We start from the raw sequence: 20,700 nt of genomic DNA on the forward strand, positions 1-20,700 counted from the left end.
GAACATTGACCATTCCACAAAAACCTTCATCGACAAACCTGAATGTGTTATTGTCTACAACCAAAACATGCGCCTTGTAGATAAAAGTGACAGCATGATGTCATCTGTGGAATGTTCAAGGAAAACAATGAAATGGTACAAAAAGATGTTTTTTCATCTGATTGACTGTGCTGTCCTCAACGCCCATATTCTATACCAGGTCAAAACTGGCGAGAAGCCGACACTCCATGACTTCACAAGGGAGGTAATAAGACAGCTTCTTGAGCAGTATTCGGAGCCTCTTCCTACAGCAGGACGACGACGAGCATCTCATGGTGACGATCCTACACGTCTCACAGGTCGTCATTTTCCCAAGTATATCCCACCTACAGCTGCCAAGAAAAACGCCCAAAAGCCTTGCCACGCCCGCACCACCACACCCGGCCAAAGCAACGCAAAGATACGAGGTTCATGTGTGTGCCCTGCGACACGGCTCTTTGTCTGGACCCGTGTTTTGAGGTATATCACACTCTCAAGATATACTAGAGTGGTATAGATAATTGTAAATAATGTATATACTATAGAGCATAGGAAAATATGTTTCATTTGCTGCTAATGAAAGACAGAAGTTTATAATACGGAAACCTGAAAGTTTACAGGTACAGGATTTTTTCCCCATGGCCGTTTATAATACGGAAACCTGGAAGTTTACAGGCACAAGTTTTTTTTCCCTATGGCCGTTTATAATACGGAAACCTGAAAGTTTACAGGCACAAGTTTTTTTTCCCTATGGCGTTTATAATACGGAAACCTGAAAGTTTACAGGCACAAGTTTTTTTCCCTATGGCCGTTTATAATACGGAAACCTGAAAGTTTACAGGCACAAGTTTTTTTTCCCTATGGCGTTTATAATACGGAAACCTGAAGTTTACAGGCACAAGATTTTTTTTCCCTATGGCCATGAGATGCGTATTTGCGTGTCAACAGTTAGTTGTAGGTACATTAGCCAATACACTTTTCCCTATGTAAGCATCAATTGCCACATTATTTCTGCTGTCTTTTATGCACATGTGCTTTCATATCATTCATTCCTCATCTTACTTACTTTGGCCCACAGTAGATAGATAGAAGTATAGAACTGTAGTTGTAGTTAGTGTAGTGTTAGCTATACAGGCAGCCTCGTTGGGCCCAACAGGGTTGTTGCTGTCTGTTTCTCCTTTGTATTCATTCCTGGCTCGGAACCTGAGTCATCAGTTTCCCAGCCATACAGATTTTCATGGGATATGCTACAGTCCAGAGGTAATACACAATTACCTCTTAGATATACTTGTAAAATTGGGATGTTATGTAAATTGTACAGTAGCAGAGCAATACCAAATTGGTCGGCAGCAAATGCAAAGACGCGGAAGCTACGTAGTAAATGGGAAAATGTTTGGGGTATGTGATCAGCTGGCGAGGCGAGGGCGGGCTGTGGGATGCAGGAGTACCAACATAAACAAACATAAAATTCGTATAATGGGTTATTTGGGCAGCTGTGTGTAATTTTTTTGTTGTTGGTGTTACAAAACATGTTATGCTTGTGCAATGAAGGGATAATATTGTGCTACTTATATACACATAGAGAAAATATAGTCTGTCTGGCGTGATAAATTTGGTACTATGATATGACTATAGAAAGGCTAGACAAACAATCCTCAGATATATTTTACAAGAAACTCAAACTAAACAATATATAGTCATGGAAGAAGCATTCACAGTGTGTCGGAAATAATAAATAAGAAGCGGAAGTTACATAGTACTGTTCTACATGTTTCGTCTTACGCACCACCACTGGAGTATTGGTGCCACGCGTGAAAGGACTCACAGAAAACGACAGCTTACAGGGAACACACATATATCGCATTTATATCGTTCAAATCAGCTATTTTTTTTCAATTTTATAAGACAATAATATTATTTGGCCAAAATCCAACCCCACATGACCTGTTTCACTCCTATAAAGCAACACTGTACGGGTTAAAAGAGACCCCCCACTGGGCTCCCCGACTGCGCCTGAGGGGATAGTCGCGTCCGCACCGCGTGCAAGGAAAGGGTTAAAAACAGGTGGTTGGATTTCTTAGAAAGTGAGAAAATTATCTCGGATTGCCAGTTTGGGCTCAGGAGAGGGAGATCTTGTGTCACCAACTTGTTGTGTTATTACTCAAGGGTGACAGATTTAATACAAGAGAGAGAAGGCTGGGGGGATGGAGTGTACCTGGATTTGAAAAAGGCATTCGACAAAGTACCGCACAGAAGACTAATTTGGAAAATTAAAAATAGGGGTGGAGTGGGTGAAGGACTGATTAAGTGGCTGGAGGACTTCCTAACTAACAGGGAAATGAGGACAATAATCAGGGACAGGGTTTCCAACTGGTGCCCAGGGAGGAGTGGGGTCCAGCAAGGTTCGGTGCTGGCACCAATAATGTTTGCTGTTTATATAAATGATATGGTGGACGGAGTGACCAGCTATGTGAGTTTGTTTGCAGATGATGCAAAGCTATTGAGACGACTCAATGATGTGAAGGACTGTGAGGCATTGCAGAGGGACCTGGACAAAATATGGGAGTGGAGTGGTACATGGCAGATGGAGTTCAATCTTGGGAAATGTAAAAAAATAGAGTTTGGTAGGAGTGGAAGAAGATGTGAATATGATTATAAGATGGGAAGTGAGATAATATGCAGAGGAGTGGAAGAAAAAGATTTGGGAGTGACTATCTCAGAGAACATGTCACCGGACAAACACATCAACAGGATAACGGGACAAACTATGAATTTGCTGAGGAACATAAGGACGGCATTTGTGTATTTGGACGAGGAGATGATGAAGAAAATAATAGTTACAATGATAAGGCCAAGGTTGGAGTATGCAGCAGTGGTCTGGTCTCCTCACGAAAAGAAGAACATAAGAAAGCTGGAAAGAGTACAAAGAGTGGCAACTAAGATGGTACCGGAACTTAGGGATCGGACTTACGAGGGGAGACTCAATAGCATGGGGCTCACAACCCTGGAGGGAAGAAGAGAAAGAGGAGACCTGATAGCGGAGCACAGGGTGGCGAGCGGGGTGGAGAATCTGGACAGAGAGGACCTGTGTGTGTGGAACAAGAGAGAAACGAGAGGACATGGAAAGAAGTTGAGGGCGACCACGTGTAGGCGAGATGTGAAAAAGTTTAGCTTCCCTAACAGAAGCATTGAGCTATGGAATGGACTGGAGGAGGAGGTGGTTTGTGCAAGAAACATTCATGATTTTAAGGAAAAATTGGAAGAGTGGATATGGAGATGGGACAGCTTGGGCTCTTTTCCTGTATGTCACAAATAGGTAAATACAACTAGGTAATACACACACACACACACACACACACACTGGAGAGAAGAGAGAGAGGGGACCTAATAGCATTGTACAGGATACAAGAGGGATTGGAGAAATTGGACAGGGAAGACCTAGTGGTACGTGACAGAAGTGTGACAAGAGGCAATGGTAAGAAATTGAAGAAGAGCGACTGTAGGAGAGACATCAAGAAATACAGTTTTCCACACAGAAGCATAACAACATAGAACGGACTTGACGAGGAGACTGTGTGCAAAAACGATTCATGAATTTAAAGCCAAACTGGATGATAAGCGTTATGGAGACGGGACAGGACGAGCCTAGTACAGCTCTTTTCCTGTATTTCATAACTAGGTAAATACAACTACGTTTTTTTTTTTTTTGGTTGTTTTTTTTTTTTTTTTTTACAACAAAGGAGGCAGCTCAAGGGCACAAAAAAAAACATTGACCAATGTAGTATGTAAAATATGTGAGAAAGTGATAAAGAAACAATGGACGCAATTTCTAGGAGAAAAATTTAATTACAAGTAGCTAAACAGTATGGATTCAGAAAAGGGCGCTCATGTGTGACAAACTTACTGAGCTTTTACTCAAGAGTGACAGATAAAATACAGGAAAGGGACGGATGGGTTGATTGTGTCTACCTGGACCTGAAGAAGGCGTTTGACAAAGTTCCACATACAAGACTGCTATGGAAACTAGAAAATAAAGGAGGATTGAAAGGGAAAATGAACTGGATGAAAAGCTACCTAAGGGGAAGAGAAATGAGAACAGTGGTTAAGGACATAAAATCGGAATGGAGAACTGTAGAGAGTGGAGTGCCTCAGGGATCGGTATTGGCACCAATACTTTTCCTAGTATATATTAATGACATGCCAGAGGGAGTAAATAGTTATATGAGCCTGTTCGCAGATGATGCAAAGCTGCTAAGACATATAAGAAACAGTAAAGACTGCAAAATTCTGCAAGAAGACCTAAACAAGATTTGGAAGTGGAGTATGGAATGGGAGATGAAATTCAATGTGAAGAAATGTCATGTTATGGAAATGGGAAAAAGTGAAGGAAGACCAAAATGGACATATAAAATGGGAGATGGTGAAACATTAAAGAAAGTACACGGAGAGAGAGATATGGGAGTAATAATGCAAGATAACAAACAGCCAGAGAGTCATGTTAATCGGATATTCGGTGATACGTATAACATGGTGAGAAATATAGGAATAGCATTCCACTACATGGATAAGGATATGATGAAAAAGTTAATTACCACTTTGATCAGACCAAAGTTGGAATATGCGGAGGCAGTGTGGTCTCCCCATAAGAAGAAACACATAAAGAAACTAGAAAGAATACAAAGGATGGCAACAAAAATGGTTCCAGAGCTGGAGGGATTGACATACGAGGAAAGACTAAAGGAAATGGACTTACCAACACTAGAACAAAGAGGAGAAAGGGGAGACCTAATACAAATTACAAATTATTGAGCAAAATGGAAGAAGTAGACAACGAGGAGTTACTACTAAAAGAGGAAATTACCACCAGGAACACAAGAAGACATAGTAAAAAACTGACGAAGGGAAGATACTTGACAGACATAAAGAAATACAGCTTCCCAAAAAGAAATACAGTCGTCCCTCAAATAGTACGGGGGTTAGGGACTGAGGACCCCCGTACTATTCGAAAATCCGTATAAAATTAGTGCCCCCCATAGAAACACTCCTGTGCTGCATTTGAGAGAGGGAATTGGGACTCTCGGTACATCCCAAGTGCTCTCAAACGCATGCTTCCACAGCATCAGGAAGATCAGCGTACCCCATTTTGCTGCGAGTGAGACGCCGTTACCATAGCAGAACTCTTGGAGCACTGGCAGTTACTGCGGCAAGAATTTCTTTTACACTATGATAGATACAGAAAACACTGCTCTCATTCACATGATATACTCTCCCTACCGCAACGTAACTCATCCCAAAATGTAACTTCTCCTAAATCTGAATTCTTCTGCAAGGTGAACACCTTCCTCGAACGCTTTTGGGTGCTTTCAGCAGGTGTTTTGGTAGAACAGTGTTGCCACTCACGCCAGGGCTACTTGGTGCGACAAGTGGGAAATTTAAAAATCCTAAAAGAATTTTTCCATGACAATCCGTACAAAACCGAAACCGTACTATTTGAAGGACGACTGTATAGAGGTTTGGAGCGGACTAAGTGAGGATGTAGTATCGGCAAGAAGTGTGCAAAGCTTAAAGGAAAAGTTGGATAAATGTAGATACGGAGACGGGACCACACAAGCGTAAAGCCCAGGCCCTGTAAAACTACAACTAGGTAAATACTACTAGGTAAATACACACACATACACACAAACTCAAACGAGCGTAAGCCCAAGCCCTGTAAAATTACAACTAGGTAGATACATACACACACACACACACAACTCTGACTTTGATTCTGTTCAACAATGTGCAGGGCAACAGGATTGGTGCGTAACGCACTTTAACACTGCGGTAAAACTGTTTACATTACATGAAATTTACATTGCGTGAACTCACCAGGAACACAATAACGACGCAAATTGAAAGGTACCTGTAAATATATGGCCAGTGTCACTTCTGCCACATCTTCTTACCTTCTGTGAATGTTTCGCTCAACTTTAATTGCCGTTTCCAGTGAATGGTCGCCTATAGAAGCTGCTGCAGATTATTGTGAGGGGGTTGTTGTTGTTGGACACCATTTTGCTAGCCAACTGGCATTTGCTAGATCTAGTGGTAAGCTTGTATAGCAGACCCTCTACTCCCTAAACTTTTCCTCCGTGGTGCAGTGGTTAGCATGCTTAGCTATGACTCTGGGGGTCTGGGTCTGAATCTCAGCCTCGGGAAATCAGTGTGCAGCCCATCCAGCTGTTCATCCTCCCTTTACAATAAATGGGTACCTGGGGAAGCCTGGGGAAGGCAAGCTATGGTAACCCAGATGTCACACTGGCCCTGTGTCCCAGGATAATAGGTTCTTACCAACTACAGGCTCAAGGGCCAATGCAACAGAGATGCGCACCAAGGCCACGCACAACTACGGCATATACCCCCAACCTTACCTGTACTAAAAATCAGAATGATTAATGAAACAAATTCTAGAAGCTTACCTTGGCCCAGTACCTGAATGTTATTCCAAGGACGGGCACACGATGATCTAAGGAGGTGTATTCTTGAAGCAGTTGGTTGGTGTACTTTGAAGATGCACTGCTGGCTCCCACTACCATGCGCTCGTTGGTCTTTGAGTGAGTGAACGACATGGTGGGGAATGATGATGAGAGGTCGTCTACAACATTTCTGTTGAAGCAAAATACAAGGATGGAGGAGACAGAAAGAGACCAGGCAGCCTATACATGGCAGCTCCTGAGGACCACTTATTAAAAATCTGTTTTCAATAATTATAATCTTAACTAACTTTCATATGAAAGTGTAAGTCACTTTTTTCATCTTCTTAACCGGAGAACGGTGACAGACATCAATTGAGGCTTGCCCATGGAGAGGCGACAAGCCTCAATTGAGCACGATTTAAAACGTGTACAGAAACCGCGCCAGGTCTAAATGGCTGAAACTTGGAATGGATTATGTAACATATAGCAACACTCAGTGGACTACCCACTATCCCCCCAGTTCCATCATAAATCCATCCAGAGTAGTGACCTACCTCTTCCCCTTTACAGCCCCACGTCATTCATTTCGCCCACGTCAATCGTCTTGTCTCGTCTCGTAGCACGTCTTATTAATAAATAATTGATAAACTAAAAAAAATTAAGATATAGATGAGGTGTATATCAATAGTTACAAATATGTGTATGTGCTACATGTCATTTACGCTCACGTAATAAATACCTTCATAAAGACTTGTACTAGAACATGCGCCGAGTGGCTTAAAACTCCGCCGAGTGGCTTAAAACTACCCACATGCTGTCCAGAAGACCACCTATCAACCCGGACTCTAGATTCTAGGATCAAAGATGAGCTCTGGGAGGGCAGCATGAGCCAATGCAAGATGGCGCCACTATAAACACTCGCCTGCGCCAGAACAGGCTGGGCCGACCATCAGGACCCACCGGAAAGAAAGAAGCCTTGGACCGACCATCAGGATCCACCGGGAAGAAGCCTACCGGCGCAATAGGCAGCAATGTAAAAAAATATAAATAAATAAATAAAAAAATAAAGTAAAAAGAGGAAAATATAATATATAAACAATACAGACTTGTTTCAAATCTCCGTAAAGAGTATTGTAGATAACCAATCCTAAGTACCAACTCTTCCCCACTCGCTAGCTCAAAATTTTGTGGGCCAACTTTTTTAGCTGAATATATGTTTCGAAGAATATTAGTTCATGAGTTACACCGAGAAAACTGTATTTTTTTCCTCTCCCGTCAGAGTAAGCTAAAAACTAAAAATTGCTCAGAGCTCCTCATCTACGCTCCATAGAAAGGTTGCCATATGTTACCATTAAGAAACTTAGCCCAACAAATGATGCTCCCAAATTTGACGCATTTTCACCGAAAACTTAATTTTTAATCAATTTTTTAAAGTTTATGACGCATTTTGCGTCATCGTGCGCCAGGACCTTTTACCCTTGGTGACGCAAAATGCGTCATCATGCGCGAGAGGGTTAATACTTTCTTAATCTTTTTTATAGTTTACATTTTTTTAGGCTACAAAATGCTTCTTTTAATACAAGTAAAATAATAAATATATTAAAATACCTCTATACAGGTAACTCTCGATTTACGTGTTTGGTTTACGCATTTTTGAAATAACGTGGGATCCAAATTCCAAATAAATGTTTAATTTACACGTTTTTTCACTTATACGTGATATTTTATGGAGTGGCCACCAGATGTCTCACGCAACTGGACTCTGCACGCACGGCCATACACAGCTGAGCTCAGTTCTTCCCGCGCGCCACTTGAACAACAATACAGTACCCACGCTGCCACGCTACTCAACATTAGGGGTGGGCAGGTACCGGTACCAGTACCGGTGCTAATGGTACCAGTACCGGTAATAACGGTACCAGACTGCTCGGTACCAGTACTAATACTAGCCAGTCGCTCATGGTGTCCCTCATTTCCTCCTCACACGAGAGAGGCTGAGAATGAGTGCCTAAGTGGATATCTCGGTGATATGGATACTCTCTCTCTCTCTCTCTCTCTCTCTCTCTCTCTCTCTCTCTCTCTCTCTCTCTCTCTCTCAACTGAATGAAGTGAATATTTATTTTTCAATAGAAACCTACCTCTTGTTTGATTTACATTGTTTTGATTTACGCGACCTCTTCAAGGACACAATACTCGCGTAAATCGAGAGTTACCTGTACCACAAAATCCCGCGATATAGCGAAAAATCCGCGATACGTAACTAAATACTTACAATTTAAAAATCCACGATACAGCGAGACCGTGATAAGTGAACAACGATATAGCGAGGGATTACTGTATACACATCCAAAATAATCCCTCTATAGTGCGTGACATGTATATCTGCTGGTGACCACTAGGAAGCAAAGAAATCATGAAAAATCCAAGCACTTTCATGTATTACATCTTCAAGGGAAGAGGACAATACATCTCTGCATTTCTTCTCTTCCCCTGAAGATGTAATACATGGGAGCACTCAGGCTTCTAATTTTCTTTGCCTCCTAAAAGGTTACTAGCAAATACACATATACGGTAAACCCTCGATATACCGGACTAATTGGGGGGAACTTAGTCCACTGATGGACTAATGGAACGCTGCTTTGTCAAGGGACCGGGGCCTGAAACCTCATCAATGGTAAATGGTAATGCCAAAAGTCTGTCATAAGTGGTGGAAATTTTAAAATATGTATAATACCAATGAACCTAATAAACGTAGGTACAGTAGAACCTCATTTATCCAGCATTCAAAACAACGGCACCCTCAAAACAACAGCAACTTTCTAGGACCTGATTTTGCCAAAATTCCCCACCCCCCTTTTTTTATGTGCTGCCTGTAGCGCCTGTAGGCTTTCTTGGGAGGCCTTATGGGCGGCCCAGCCCCTTAGTGGCACAAGTTACGAGGATAGAAATAGCTAAAAAAACAGGAGACAGCACAACCTCCAAACACGGACTGACTCCGATTCGGCGAGGTGGGACGCATGAAAGTTTGTGACATGGCGAGGTTCAGTTACAGACTCTATATTTCCCCGCCTTGCTACATGAATCTTCGTTGCGTAACATGGCCTTGTTTAGATACGGTGTTCTGTTCGCAAGTACGTACCCGGCCGTATACATTTACAAGCTGTATTCACCTGCAGCACCGGCGGCAAGAACGGTGGCGCAGAAACCATTCAAGGGGTCACTCAACAAACTCTGACACTCCCACACACTCATGAGCTGGGGCAGTTGACTGATCCTGCCAGGAGTGGCTTGGAATGGGACTAACTGATGGGGGCTTGTTCAGAGGGACCGTAGGGGGCGGAGGCGTCGGGTGAGTAACGGATGCGTCCCCCAGCGTATGTTCCCCATTAGTTTGTTAGTTGCAGGCCCTGCCCCACCCAACCCAGGCAAGGGGTCAGAGTGACTGCTAGCCGTGGGCAGGAACACAACACCTCAGAGGATAGTCCCCTGCCATCCATGTGCATGTTTACTAAATATAAAATCAACTAGGTCTATGGTTAGACCCTTCCCTACAAACCTTTTGAACTTATCTTACAAACAGAAAATCTATTGCTTGGAAATATTCTATTTTTGTCCATTCCATACGATCAGCCTTTCTGTTTTTGTCTCGGGGAGGCAGTGGCTGAGTGTCAGTGTGTGGGTACAGTGTCCTGGAGGGCACGGGTTCAAGTTTCACCTGCTGGTACAAGCTGACAATATTCAGTCATTGCTGAGTGGTCAGTGACAAGCCACATGCTGTCCTGATGAACCTCTATCAACCTGGTCTCTAGTGACTCTATCAAGAGGATCAAGTGAGGCCATGACCCACTTTAAAATACTAGCCTGTCCCACTACTAGGCTGGAGCTGACCAAACAAGAATAGTGCTACTTTTTAAATACTTGCCTGCACCACCAGTGGGCTGGGGATGACCAGCAGTCCCCATCATGAAAGCCTACTGGTGCTACAGGCCCAATAACAACAAAACAAGCAGATAACATATGATTCAAAACAGGTTTTGCTAGCAAATGTATCCCATCCACACACAGAGAAACAAAAACTCCTCATTCATTTTATCCCTCCACATTCACCCCATAGGTACAGGTAACTCTCGATTTACGCGAGTTTGGTTTACACGTTTTTTAAATAACGCGGGGTCCAAAATCCAAATGAATGTTTCATTTACACGTTTTTTCACTTCTACGCGATATTTTATGGAGTGGCCACCAGATGTCTCATGCAACTGGACTCACACGGCGCCGCGGCCACACAGCTGAGCTCAGTTCTTCCTGCACGCCACTTGAACAACAATACAGTACCCACGCTGCCACGCTACTCAACAATAGGGGTGGGCAGGTACCGGTACCAGTACTGGTACTAACAGTACCAGTACTGGTACTAACAGTACCAGCTATACGGTACAGTACCGGTACCAGACTGCTCGGTACCGGTACCAATACAAGCCAGTCACCCATGGTGTCCCTTATTTCTTCCTCACACTAGTGAGGCTGAGACTGAGTGCCTGAGTGGATATCTCGGTGATATGGGTATTCTCTCTCTCTCTCACTCTCTCTCTCTCTCCACTGAATGAAGTTAATATTTATTTTTCGATAGAAACCTACCTCTTGTTTGATTTACATTGTTTTTGATTTACGCGACCTCTTCAAGGACACAATACTCGCGTAAATCGAGTTACCTGTACCTCATTTCCTACACTACTGTTTCCTTCTTCTGAATTGATTTTATCCATCTATATTCTTTTCCTTTAGAAACTCCCACGCAGAGTAAGCTAAGGGGAGAATGAATTTGTGAAGAGTGTATGAGGGAAGGATTGAGGGAGGGGGTGTCAGGGGAAGACCACCTGTGAAGTGGATCAATAGGGTGAGTGAGTATTGGAGCGAGAGAGTTGGAAGTGGCAGGAGTGAGTGTTGATAGGGAGTGCCAGAACAGGGAGAGGTGGAGACACTTCAGCCATGGCCACCCCCTGGAGGGAAGTTCCCGTGAGGGAGCAAGGCGTCGGAGATATAGATAGGTAAAGCTACTCTACAATTATATTTAACATAATCCTTTTGGGGGATTTTCCTGGAGATTATGCAAACAACCATGGATATCTCACTAGTCATACCTTTCCTTCACTCAAATCACTCAAAACTTTGGAGGGTTCCCTAAATATGTGTACTCTGGTCACAAACTTTCCAGCCACTAGTGTTAATGAAGGCTGCAGCAGCCCAGTACTTACATGTATGTGTCATTATCTGCAACCAAGTCTCTCACTCCTAAAAGGGCCGCTGAAGGACTCTGATTGTCATCCATAATAATGTCAATATTGACATCACTTGTTTTTAGGCAGAATCCGCATATTGAAGATCCAACCATCTCCAGCCTGCATCCTACGAACAAGACAAGCATGTTTGTTAGCAATCTTATCTTACAAACAGGTATTTATAATAATGACCCTTCTTTCATATATAATATCTAACACTTGTAATACAATATTCAATACAATATTCAAGTGGTTTTCAACCCTTCATCAACCATCAGATAAAATTCGCTTTTTATCGGCGTCACAGACGCCAATCAACAAATTGTCCATCTTCTTGTTCTCTTCAAGTTGTTTTCCTGGCTTACCCAACCATTGTAGACATGACATTGTATGATAACATTTGTTAGCCCTGATGAACCCTACAACATGGCATTATAGTTTATTTTTCTATTTTTTTATTTTTTTTATTTATTTATTTTTTTTTTTTTTTTTTTTACGTCTTGGCCTGTGGTGCCGGTAGGCCTTCATAGTAGTGCCTGATGGTTGGCCCCAGCCCATTGTGGCGCAGGCAAGTGTTTATAGTGGCGCCATCTTTACTCTTCAGCATTTCCATTTCAGACCCCTAATTGCATAATATAAATTGTTGGGGGGTGTTGGAGGGTCATGCAACGCCGATCTAGCAGTTTTTGTGCTATTAACACTTGTTTGGCTTACATAATGCACCTTTTTCCCTTTAATATACAATATTCTTCAAGTCAGTGATGCCAAAGAAGCAGAGTCAGAGCCACCCCTGAATCTCTATACCAGCCACCCCTGTCAATTGTTATTTCAATATTTGTATCTACACCCTTTTTCATTTTTTTGACATGCAATTTCTGCCAGTTTCCCATTAGTTTCCACACTGCACACCAGACTGATGCCAGCCAGCCAGTACAAGCAACTATATAAATGTGTGTGTACAGTTTTATCAGCATGGTTGCCTCATTCTATTTTCTCTATCTTCGTACGTTGCTATATACAAAGTGTATATACAAAAAAAATGCATTCCTCTACTGCACTCAAAGATAACAAGCACACTGTATTTCATATTTTTAACTTTTTTCTTCTTTACTGAAACATGAATTATACTCTTCAGCAAAGGCTAGTGTTGGAGCACATGTTAATGTGGCCACGACGTGAGTCACTCCAACAACACTCAGCATCTTTGAAAGGCATTTAGTGACCACTATGCACTTAATGAATTATGTATCCTTTTCTGTACTCTATATCCTCCTCAGCAGGTTTGACAGGGCACCTCTACAGAGGGCTTCAGACATTTCAGACCGTAAATCACACAAGGCTGCCTGCTAGTACTAATAGGATATGGAGAGATGTTGAAGTGTGTGCGAAGACAACCAATGACAGCTGAGCATTAGCTTGATTGCCTGCTAATTGTGAGCTCTTTTTTCATGGTCACATTTACGTCTTACTGCCAAATGCAACTTACATACTTAGATATGAAAATTTTATAAACAACACAATAAGCATCTATGCTGGAGCACAAATCTGTACTCAATATATGTGACTATCCATGCAAACATCACCAAACGTATCTTTTAACCTGGCAGCAGCGACGGGCCAAATTTGTGGCTTGACTGTGTAGCAGTGACAGGCCAAATTTGTGCCATGATTTTAACCCCCCAAAATAGATGATACATAAACTGATCACAAATTCTTTGACGTATATTATGAAATGGTTTGTGTGAGGGTGATTTTTTCTCATTTTTCTCGTTTAGAGGGACCATTAAGAATCATGATCCCCACAGCTACCGGGTTAATAACATAGTTGAACAATTTCTTTCTCATTGCCACCTTGCACATTTCATCATGAAGGAAAAAATGGTCAAAACAAATTATCTAACATACCTTTCACTTTGGTGGCAAGGAGGTCATTGAGCTGCGACACAAGTTCCCTCCGAGTGGTGATTGTTTCTGGTGTTGCTTTCATTTGTTCGCTGACAGATGTAATAAGCTTATCGACGGCAGAGACGTGTGCGTCCGTGGCAGGAGGAAGATTTTTTAACGTGGTCTCCAAATCTTTGGCCTGGAAAAATAACACTGTGAATTGAAAATGTATTCAATAAACAATAACAAACAGGGTAACAACAGTTTGGAAACTCCTGAGACAAAATTTATCCAGGAGAGGAAGAATTGGTGTAAGTGACAGGGGAGTGAAGTGTAAAATTGATAAATGCATGAGTGTAAACTATTACATTATTGGCTGGAGTAGGTAGGAAGACACCTACCGAACGGGCGCAAGCCACTCCCGGTGAGGTATATATGGGAGGTGAGAAGGGAGCTGAAGCCCTCCAAAGACCCTTCCCATGTCCTCACTAACCGTTTCCCTATTGTCTCACCAACACCAGAGTAGTTCAGCATGCTCTCTAAAGACAGATCCTCTCTTTATCCACACCACACTACATTCATACAACATATACACCTTTTCCCAAAATTCAAATTTCAAAATGGCACACCTATATCATGCCTCGGAGTCCCCGCCTGGGGGGGGGACCACAAATTCCCCTAGGGAGGACTCCCCTTCTGGCTGCCGACCCGAGAGGTGTCTTGATAACTCCTCAAACCTCTTTCTTCTCAATTTCTGCAACATTCACGGTCTTCGTTCAAATTTTCATTCTGTGGAACACCATCTCTCTTCCTCTAAACCTCACCTTCTCTTCCTCACCGAAACACAGGTTTCTGAGGCTACTGACAGCAATCTCTACTCTGTTCCCTCCTACTATCTCTATCCTAAATTTCAATCCAAAGCTGGATGTTGCGCCTATGTACGCAACGACATCATTTGCTCTCGTGCCCACGACCTTGATTCTTCAGAATTTTCCACCATCTGGCTAAGACTTCATTGCCATTCTATTACTAAATACATCTTTGCTGTTTACCTCTCACCTAACTCTACTAACTATGTAAAATTCTTTGACTATTTGAACTCTAAAGTGGAGCACATCTTGACCCACTCTCCCTTTGCTGAAATCTCCATCCTAAGAGATTTCAATGTTCACCACCAGCTTTGGCTTTCATCCTCTTTCACTGACCAGCCTGGTGAACAAGCCTGAAACTTTCCTATCCTCAACGACCTAGAGCAGCTGGTCCAGCACCCTACTCGTATTCCCGACCGTCTTGGAGACAGGCCCAACATTCTAGACCTCTTCCTTACCTCAAACCCTTCTGCTTATTCTGTCAAGCTGTTCTCTCCGTTGGGCTCCTCCAATCACAATCTTATTTCTGTATCCTGTCCTATCGCTCCTGTACACCCTCTGGACCCGTCGAAGAGGCGATGCTTCTGGCATTTTGCTTCAGCTCGGTGGGACGACCTGAGGATGTACTTTTCCGATTTCCCGTGGAATGATTACTGCTTCCAGGATGGAGACCCCTCTGTGTGTGCTCAGAGTATCACAGAGGTGATTGTCTCTGGAATGGAGGCATACATTCCACGTACTTTCTCTACTCCTCACGCTAAAAAGCCTTGGTTTAATCACGCTTGTTCTCGTGCTGTCATTGATAGAGAGGCAGCTCACAAAAGGTACCAGAGCCTTCAAACTAATGCTAACTACGAACTTTATATTTCTGCCCGAAATCATGCCAAATCTATTCTCCAACTAACCAAAAACTCCTCCATTAATAGAAAATGCCAAAACCTTGCTTTCTCTAACTCTTCCCGTGACTTCTGGCATCTAGCCAAAAACATCTCCTCCAACTTCACTTCTTCATCTTCCCTCCTCTCCTCAGTCCTGACGTCAACACTGCCGTCTCATCTATCTCTAAGGCTGAACTCTTCTCTCAAACTTTTTCTTAAAACTCCACTCTGGACGATTCTGGGCATATTCCTCCTACTCATCCCCCCTCTGACTCCTTTATGCCTGTTATAAAGATTCTTCAAAATGATGTTTTCTTTGCCCTCTCTGGCCTCAACTCTCAGAAGGCTTATGGGCCTGATGGAGTGCCTCCTATTGTCTTTAAAAACTGTGCCTCCGTGCTGTCACCCTGCCTGGTCAAACTCTTTCGCCTCTGCCTGCCAACATCTACCTTTCCTTCCTGCTGGAAGTATGCCTTCATACAGCCTGTGCCTAAGAAGGGTGACCGCTCCAATCCCTCTAACTACCGTCCTATAGCTTTACTTTCCTGTCTATCTAAAGCTTTTGAATCAATCCTTAACCGGAAGATTCAAAAGCACCTTTCCACTTCTGACCTTCTATTTGATTGCCAGTATGGGTTCCACAAGGGGCGTTCTACTGGTGATCTCCTTGCCTTCTTAACTGACTCTTGGTCATCCTCTCTTAGCCGTTTCGGTGAAACTTTTGCTATTGCGCTGGACATATCAAAAGCTTTTGATAGGGTCTGGCACAAATCTTCTTTCAAACTACCCTCCTACGGTTAGTAACCTACTATCTGTACCTTTATCTCCAGTTTCCTTTCTGACCATTCTATTTCTGCTGTGGTAGACGGTCACTGTTCTTCCCCTAAACCAATTAACAGTGGTGTCCCACAGGGTTCTGTCCTATCTCCCACTCTCTTTATGTTGTTCATTAATAATCTTCTTTCCAAAATGAACTGTCCTATCCATTCTTACGCCGATGACTCCACTCTGCATTACTCAACTTCTTTTAATAGAAGACCCACCATACAGGAACTTAATGATTCAAGGCTGGAGGCAACAGAACGCTTAGCCTCAGACCTTACAATTATTTCCTATTGGGGCAAGAGGAACCTGGTGTCCTTCAACGCCTCAAAAACACAGTTTCTCCACCTATCCACTCGACACAATCTTCCAAACAACTATCCCCTATTCTTTGACAACACCCAGCTATCACCTTCTTCAACACTAAACATCCTCGGTCTATCCTTAACTCAAAATCTCAACTGGAAACTTCATATCTCATCTCTTACTAAATCAGCTTCCTCTAGGCTGGGTATTCTGTACTGTCTCCGCCAGTTCTTCTCCCCTGCACAGTTGCTATCCATTTACTGGAGCCTTGTCCGCCATCGTATGGAGTATGCATCTCATGTGTGGGGGGGCTCCACTCACACAGCTCTCCTTGACAGAGTGGACTCAAAGGCTCTTCGTCTCATCAGCTCTCCTCCTCATACTGATAGTCTTCTACCTCTCAAATTCCGCCGCGATAGTGCCTCTCTTTCTATCTTCTATCGATATTTCCACGCTGACTGCTCTTCTGAACTTGCTAACTGCATGCCTCCCCCCCTCCCGTGGCCCCGCTGCACACGACTTTCTACTCATGCTCATCCCTATACTGTCCAAACCCCTTATGCAAGAGTTAACCAGCATCTTCACTCTTTCATCCCTCACGCTGGTAAACTCTGGAACAATCTTCCTTCATCTGTATTTCCTCCTGCCTACGACTTTAACTCTTTCAGGAGGAGGGTATCAGGACACCTCTCCTCCCGAAATTGACCTCTCTTTTTGGACACTCAGGAGCAGTCAGTGAGTAGCGGGCTTTTTTTTTATATATTTTTCTTTACACCCTTGAACTGTCTCCTTAGCTGTAAAAAAGAAAAAAAAATCTTATCTGATCATCATACATGATGGCCGGCACTCTTGGCTGTGTTATTTTTTTATTTTTTTACAGCAAAGGAGACAGCACAAGGGCACAAAAAAAGACAGCTACTTGCTCCTCCTGTAAGGAACCCGAAGAGGTGGCTGAAAGAGCAGTCAATAACATGAGAAGAGGTGTCCTGATATCCTCCTCCTGAATGAGTTCAAGTCGTAGGCAGGAGGAAATACAGATGAAGGAAGATTGTTCCAGAGTTTACCAGCGTGAGGTATGAAAGAGTGAAGATGCTGTTTAACTCGTGCGTAAGGGATTTGGACAGTAAAGGGATGCGCTTGAGTAGAAAGTCGTGTGCAGCAGGGCCGCGGGAGGGGGGGAGGCATGCAGTTAGCAAGTTCAGAAGAGCAGTCAGCATGAAAATATCGATAGAAGACAGAAAGGGAGGCAACATGGCGGTGGAGTTTGAGAGGTAAAAGACTATCAGTAAGAGGAGGAGAGCTGATGAGACGAAGAGCCTTAAAGCCGTAGTATTAATCTTCCCCATTCCCTTTCCGTCCCCATCCCCATACGCAGGTCTAGGGTACAATCAAACCTCACCATAGGCACACATATGGGCGGTCTAAGGGGGCGCAAATGGCGAATGCGCAAATGGCGAACTTAATAACCTATAGGGAAAAATACATATGGGTGGTCACAGCCCAAAAAAAAAACCTACCAGAAAAAAAAGTCTGCTGGCAAAAAACACGTCCTACTCACGGCCAATCTCACTTTTTTCTTCCACTGTCCACTTTCTTAATCACTTCCACCTATGGCATGGTCATCACCGGGTTCTTCCGGGGTTTAGGCTTCTATGACGCTGCGTGCAGCATGATGGTGGTGCAAAGGTGAGGCAGAAAACATCGAGTAATTGCAGTCACCACGAGACGAGGAGAGGCAGTCGGGTTATGGCGGGAAACGACGTGTTTTGTACGTTGGCAGTGTTCTTCACTGGCGGCAGAGGGCACGCAGGTGGTAGACAGCTGTAGCTCCCCAACGGATGCCATTTTGCTACCAGAACAGCTAGTAAATGTCCTTAGAAGATCAGCGGACGCCATTTTGCTGCCAGAACAGCTAGTAAACGTCCTTAGAAGATCAGCGGATGCCATTTTGCTGCCAGAACAGCTAGTAAACGTCCTTAGAAGATCAGCGGATGCCATTTTGCTGCCAGAACAGCTAGTAAACGTCATTAGAAGATCACCGGACGCCATTTTGCTGCCAGAACAGCTAGTAAACGTCCTTAGAAGATCACCGGACGCCATTTTGCTGCCAGAACAGCTAGTAAACGTCATTAGAAGATCAGCGGACGCCATTTTGCTGCCAGAACAGCTAGTAAACGTCATTAGAAGATCAGCGGACGCCATTTTGCTGCCAGAACAGCTAGTAAACGTCCTTAGAAGATCAACGGACGCCATTTTGCTGCCAGAACAGCTAGTAAACGTCCTTAGAAGATCAACGGACGCCATTTTGCTGCCAGAACAGCTAGTAAACGTCATTAGAAGATCAACGGACGCCATTTTGCTGCCAGAACAGCTAGTAAACGTCCTTAGAAGATCAACGGACGCCATTTTGCTGCCAGAACAGCTAGTAAACGTCATTAGAAGATCAACGGACGCCATTTTGCTGCCAGAACAGCTAGTTAACATCCTTAGAAGATCAACGGATGCCATTTTGCTGCCAAAATGGCTAGTAAACGTCCTCAGATCAACAGGTGCCATTTTTCTGCCAGAACAGCTAGTAAACGTCCTCAAGATCAGCAGATGCCATTTTGCTGCCATTGAGACGCCGTTAACATAGCGGTGAGGTGCGCAAATGGCAAGACCACCTGCACAAATGGTGGGATGATGGCCGCAAATTAACCCTAGAACACTAACCTTAGAAAAAGTCACACCACTACTAACCATGGGTACATCATACCCGATTTTGAAAAAAAAAAAAAATAAATGTAAAGTTTTAATGGAATAAAGTTACATGAAGGGACTTCAAACTTTGTATCTTGACTTAACATTAAGAAGAACTGAAAAACGTATTGTTTTGGTATGAAAATCAGGTACTGAAAAATGTTACTAAAAATAGGAAAAATGTTCAAAAATTTCAAAAAAACAAAATTTCATAAAAAAAATTATCATCCGATTGCTTCCAAACTTCTTGTATGGCCTCCCAGGTCCTGTGATCCACTGCACAGGTGATCACTAAAAAAGTACGTAAACAATATCCTAGGGACATGTACAACACCCTGTATCACCAACCATGGGTATGCCGCACCCGAATGTAGGCCTACAACAAAGGTGAGCAGAGAGAGCGAGACAACGTGACCATCCCCTACACTGTCAAGCGGGCACATGAAGCTACTGAGGAGGTGGGTACCCTCAGAGCACCGGAACCATACACAATGGCAATGACGTCATTCGCATGGGTACCTCATACCCATGGTTAGCGTTCTAGGGTTAAGGCCGCGCAAATGGCGAGGGCGCAAATGGTAAGGTTTTACTGTATGTGTAAACCACCCCACCCCATCCCGTCCCCGGCGGGCCAGACAAGACCAACCCGCAGGTCATAATAATGTTGGCAGGACTTTCAAACCAATAATTACAGAAAACGAGATAAATAATGCATTTATCACACACCATTGTATTCATATACATTATATATCATAAAACAAAACAATAGCGTTGTTGATCTTCATGTAAATAACAGGTAACGCGGGTAAGTTAATTTATGAGACAGGTTGGTATCCATGACTGGTCACACACACCTGGCCAGCCATGGGGCAGTCACATAGGGGTTGCCAGGTCGTGTCATTGGTGGCATTTTTGTCTTAAATCAAGGTGGTCACCAAGAAATGCCCTTTTCTTACGGTATATGTTAAGTAATACTATAATAATGCCATATTTAGTCATCTATCTGCCGTCTTTTGCCATTTTTGGGGGCAATTATAAAGAAATCTTCAGGAATAACTGTATGTTTACAATCAAATGGAAACACAAGAGTCTTTACAAACTAAAAGAAATATATTAACTTCAGCAAACTTTGCGATACAATATCAGTCATAGAAATATTCTAATACTTTTCTATATTTTCTTCTATAATAACAAACAGAACAATATTTATTCATGAAATATACGAAGCGGAACCTAAAGATGTCCTGCCTCGCACCCCGCGGAGTCAACACTTTTTCGACCCATCCGCTCTCTCTCCAGGTAGTGTTAATCAACCCAACCCCCCGGGGACGCTTAAAACTGCGGGTCACAGCCAAGGAAAAGGGAAGGGAAGGGAAAGGGAATGGGGGAGATTAATACTACGGCTATTAGACTCCACTCTGTCCAAGAGAGCTGTGTGAGTGGAGCACCCACA

At 43.3% G+C, this 20,700-nt stretch overlaps 1 protein-coding gene across 2 annotated transcripts in view; it reads right to left on the reverse strand.

The window, feature by feature from the left end:
- The window catches only part of LOC126992145 (terminal uridylyltransferase 4-like), a 75,278-nt gene that overhangs the window by 14,909 nt on the left and 39,669 nt on the right, over positions 1-20,700 (reverse strand). For both annotated transcript variants that reach the window (XM_050850801.1, XM_050850802.1), the window contains exons 6-8: positions 13,655-13,832; positions 11,726-11,876; positions 6,474-6,660 (exon numbers count right to left, since the gene is read on the reverse strand). In XM_050850801.1, the coding sequence (XP_050706758.1) occupies positions 6,474-6,660; positions 11,726-11,876; positions 13,655-13,832 (516 nt within the window). The remainder of the gene's footprint in view (positions 1-6,473; positions 6,661-11,725; positions 11,877-13,654; positions 13,833-20,700) is intronic.

This window comes from Eriocheir sinensis, unplaced genomic scaffold (assembly GCF_024679095.1).
Source record: "Eriocheir sinensis breed Jianghai 21 unplaced genomic scaffold, ASM2467909v1 Scaffold408, whole genome shotgun sequence".
Lineage (NCBI taxonomy): Eukaryota > Metazoa > Arthropoda > Malacostraca > Decapoda > Varunidae > Eriocheir > Eriocheir sinensis.